At 43.0% G+C, this 3,895-nt stretch overlaps 1 protein-coding gene across 1 annotated transcript; it reads right to left on the reverse strand.

The window, feature by feature from the left end:
- Nucleotides 1-1,087: 1,087 nt before the first annotated feature.
- On the reverse strand, nt 1,088-3,470 carry klf2b (Kruppel like factor 2b). The gene is made up of 3 exons (XM_030752406.1): nt 3,125-3,470; nt 2,011-2,923; nt 1,088-1,873 (listed from the first exon to the last, which is right to left on the reverse strand). Exons 1-3 carry the CDS (start codon nt 3,194-3,196, stop codon nt 1,698-1,700), a joined length of 1,161 nt encoding a protein of 386 aa, XP_030608266.1. The 5' UTR covers nt 3,197-3,470; the 3' UTR covers nt 1,088-1,697.
- Between the last annotated feature and the right edge of the window lie 425 nt (nt 3,471-3,895).

The following is a 3,895-nucleotide window of genomic DNA, read 5'->3' on the forward strand; positions in this document are numbered from 1 at the left end:
GGTAAGTCTGCTGTGTTAAATGTTTTCACAACAACCATGGAAAGTGAGTCAGGAGGTTTAATTGCAAAATTAATGTTTCAGTGATAAACATGGAATGAATATAAAGCAAGTGGCCTTGAGAAATGGCAGCAGAGTGTTGCATAGACTTGTTATGAAGGGAGGATTTTGGTTAATTGTTCTTGCAGTGCTTCTTTCTAAAGCTAGTTCTTAAATAAAAACTAAAGCGAATCGAACGTCGATTGTTTTTATATCTTAGAAGTCTGGTTTGATATTGGAACAAAAAAAGTGAAATGAGAGTGATACATTTGCATCTACTGGGTAGATATTTTTGGCCCAGTGTGTACTTCCTCTTTTTCCTCTTAAAATATAATATTTTAGTGCTTTGATAAATCCATTTAAGCTCACATTTTGGATTTACGTTTTGTTGCCACAGGTTGATTTGCTATGCAATATAAAGTGACACTGATTCAATTAAAACTGTTATTAAATTTTAGGACTCTCATCTTTTCAGAAAATGCCATCTGGCTTTTATATGTGCACTCAATGCACTCTTTGATGCGGGAGAAACGACTGCACACTGACACTATGCAGCCATAATGTGCACGGACTTGGATACTTTGAAACTGTAGTGCAGAGTGACTGTGTGTAATTGTAGTATTAAGGCTCTTTGATGTCCTACTATAATTTCTACCCATCAGAAAGGGAGTCTAAGGGCTCCCTGATGAGGGTTTTCTGTGCCCCTCTGTCCAGACGGCTCCTGGCTCACTCTGTAATTATGGAAATGGAGTGTTTGTATTTATAGGCTAAGCCCACAAGCGGCTGCCCTTCTCTGTCTTGCAGCTGCAAAACATCACAGTGGAAATCAAGTGCTCATGTTTTAAAATATAAATATTCAATTCCACAGTGTACAATTTTGGAGAACTGGTGTGATAGTCTGCAGGTCCGTTTCACCTATCTTCAGGCAGTTATGAAACCTTGAAACCTTTGTTGAGTAGGTGGATGGAGTCAATAAAAACTAAATGTGTGAACAAGTTGTATAAGGAATGACTAAGCATGCAGGAAAAGTAATGACTTCTGAAGCCCAATGTTTAATTCCATTCTTTTTTAATATTTACAATAAATACACAATTTACAGTATAAAATCCAGGTACTTTTTTTAATATAAATTTAAGTAAAAAATAATGCACAGGACATCAAGCCCTGATAGTGTACAGGGGGGCTGGATCCAAGAGTTTCACACTGAGATTTAAAAAAAAAAGTATAGGCCATTTAGGCAGTTTAAATAAAACATTGTCTTTGCACATGTTAGGCAACTGTATGTGCAATGCACTCCTGTCAGCAAGAACATTTTTGGCCATGTCTTCTTTCATAAAGAGTTTTTACAGTAGCACAACACAGAAAGGCACTTTTGTGTCAAACACAGCATTCCAGTTCTGTCAAAGGAGAGTAGTATATACAGGGCCAGCCCCTTCTTGGTCTGCCTGCGCTAAAGCAAACAAAGCTTTTCTAAAGCCTTAAAGAACCGAAGTAGTACCAGCTACGTTATTAAAAAATAATAACACTAAACCTTTTCGAGTTCAATATATAAAACGACTTTGGTCATGTGAGGAACGCTTTAAATAAAAAATACAGTTGAAATCTTAATAGAAAATAACACAACACCCCCCAATCAACCCCAAGTCCTTATGTGGGTTACTTCACATGTGTCTCTTCATATGAAGGGCCAGATGGTCAGACCTTGAAAAGGCGCGCTCACACAGGTGACACTGGAAGGGTCTGTGTCCGGTGTGTTTGCGGAAATGACGGGTAAGCTCGTCAGAACGGGCGAATTTCCATCCACAGCCTTCCCAGCTGCAGTGATACGGCTTCTCACCTGCGTGGACAAAAAAAAGAAAAGAAAGTTTATTAGCCTGTGCTGAAACGGAAAATGTGGTTTGGAGCGCTGTACTGCTCTGTGCGTAACTGCGCACAAATGTTTTTTTATGATAATAGACATGAGCTCAAACTTACCGGTGTGAGTGCGGAGATGTGCCTTCAGGTGCGAGCTCTTTGTGTAGGTTTTCCCGCAGCCTGCAAAGGTGCAGGTGTGCGTGGCTGTGCGCTTCCGTGGCCACGTGCGACGACCTCTTTTGGGTTTGGACTCCAGCAACTCGAGGGGAGATGAGGGTGGTGTAAGCATCACCCTCTGCGCGCCCGGCTGCAGGTTGAGACCTTCATCGTACAGGCCAAAGCCAGTATGCGGAGCGTGGTAAGGTATTTGCATTTGTGGAGCCTGAGGGTGGTGCTGGAAAGCCACGGCTGTGTGATATTTCTGCTGAAAGTTCATGGGCTGGCATAACTGTGGCTGGCAGTCCGAAACTCCCTGGTCGTCGGGACTTAGCGGCGGGGTCATGCTGCTGGCTGCCCGGGGAGAGATGGCCACCCTTGGCTGCTCAAAGGACATCATGCACGAAACGCTGCCTTCTTGCTTGATTTTGCTGCAGCTCTGGGGCACCATGCCCATTACGGGACCGTAACTGTCCATTGGTGGCTCCACTTTGATGTTGTCCGGGCGGGGGAAATTTGCCGTGTTGACAAAAAATCTTCCCTGAATGCTGGGGTTGCGCGTAATGCCATAGTTGTCTGTTCCTTCGGAGCGGAGCTGCTCTGTCATGAGGCTGGCGCCGTACGGGGGCGGCGGGGAGCGATGGTCGTCTGCTGGGAATGTTGGCATAGAGTTTCCAGCCGTGTACATGTTTGGGTCAGTGGCGCCCAGATAGTCCATTGTGCTGTCTGAGCCAGTTGTATTGGCGAGAATAAAATCCAGATCCAAGTAGTTACTCAGATCCTCGTCGTCCTTTTTGCCTTGATTGTCCAGGTTTTGTACCATTTCAAGCATGGAGCAACTCGAAGAGACGAGTCTGTCCATCTCTCCTTTCCATCTCTGCAGGAATAAAGAGAAATTGAGACATGTTGAATAAAAAAACAGCTGAGAAATCAGTGACTGCAGATGTTTTCTTAAAACTAAGATTTTTTTGCCCGAAATATATAAATATTTTTTATATGAAATTTGTATTATACTAAGCCCAGTCCAACTCAGATACACACATTTAAAAGCAATTCGGTAAGATTATTTCAAACTTACATTTTCCCAGGCTTTTTCTCTTTGGTTCGAGAATGTCGAAAATGATGGTAGCATCACTCCGGATAAGGCCATCGTTTGGTGAAATAATATAACTATCTCTTGTCAAAATCGTGTTGTGTTGAGCGGCAGCCGCGCAGGGGTCTGTGCGCCTATTTCACTGTCGCTTCTCCACAGTTGCGCATCAAATACATGAACAAGTTTAAAAATGGTAGGAGGTCCTCCGAATCTTATAACTCTAACCCGAGTGCGCCTGGCCAATTGTGAGAGCTCAGGAAACAACGTAAAGTTTGGTAAATTTAGCCCTTTATAAAGCTGCTCACGAAGGACCTCTGCTCACTTCTCTGTATGACAGGCACGGCAGCGCGAGGAGCCTATTAAAGGGCGGGCCCTCCCAGACCCCTCCCACAATCTGACGCAAAACTCAAACCCAGCCCACCGAGGAGGTAGTATTGGAAAAAGTTTGAAATTATAAACACAAGCTGTATAGCAACCATAGATACTTACGTAATAATCTCAAAAGAACAAGTTTAATGACAGAAACTGCTGGAGGCCAAGCCGCACCAGCAACTTAAAATAAAGGCTGTCAGTACTTGAGTTAATCACCACGACACAAAGGAGATGTGGCAGTAATAGAAATATAATTAGATTCGGATTCAATGGGTTCAAATGTGGACAGACACTGGAATAAGAAGATCTGTTTGCATTTGCCACAAAATGATAAATAAAATATGAAATTATATGCTGGATGGGGCATGTATGATTTTTTCCCAA

This window comes from Archocentrus centrarchus, chromosome 17 (genome assembly GCF_007364275.1).
Source record: "Archocentrus centrarchus isolate MPI-CPG fArcCen1 chromosome 17, fArcCen1, whole genome shotgun sequence".
Classification (NCBI taxonomy): Eukaryota; Metazoa; Chordata; class Actinopteri; order Cichliformes; family Cichlidae; genus Archocentrus; species Archocentrus centrarchus.

Bases quoted from the DNA above. Each gene is read 5' to 3' on its own strand.
- klf2b (XM_030752406.1), bottom strand. From the start codon at position 3,196: ATGGCCTTATCCGGAGTGATGCTACCATCATTTTCGACATTCTCGAAC. The intron at 2,924-3,124 runs GTAAGTTTGAAA...TTATTCCTGCAG, and splicing joins GAGAAAAAGCCTGGGAAAAT to AGATGGAAAGGAGAGATGGA. The intron at 1,874-2,010 runs GTAAGTTTGAGC...TTGTCCACGCAG, and splicing joins ACATCTCCGCACTCACACCG to GTGAGAAGCCGTATCACTGC.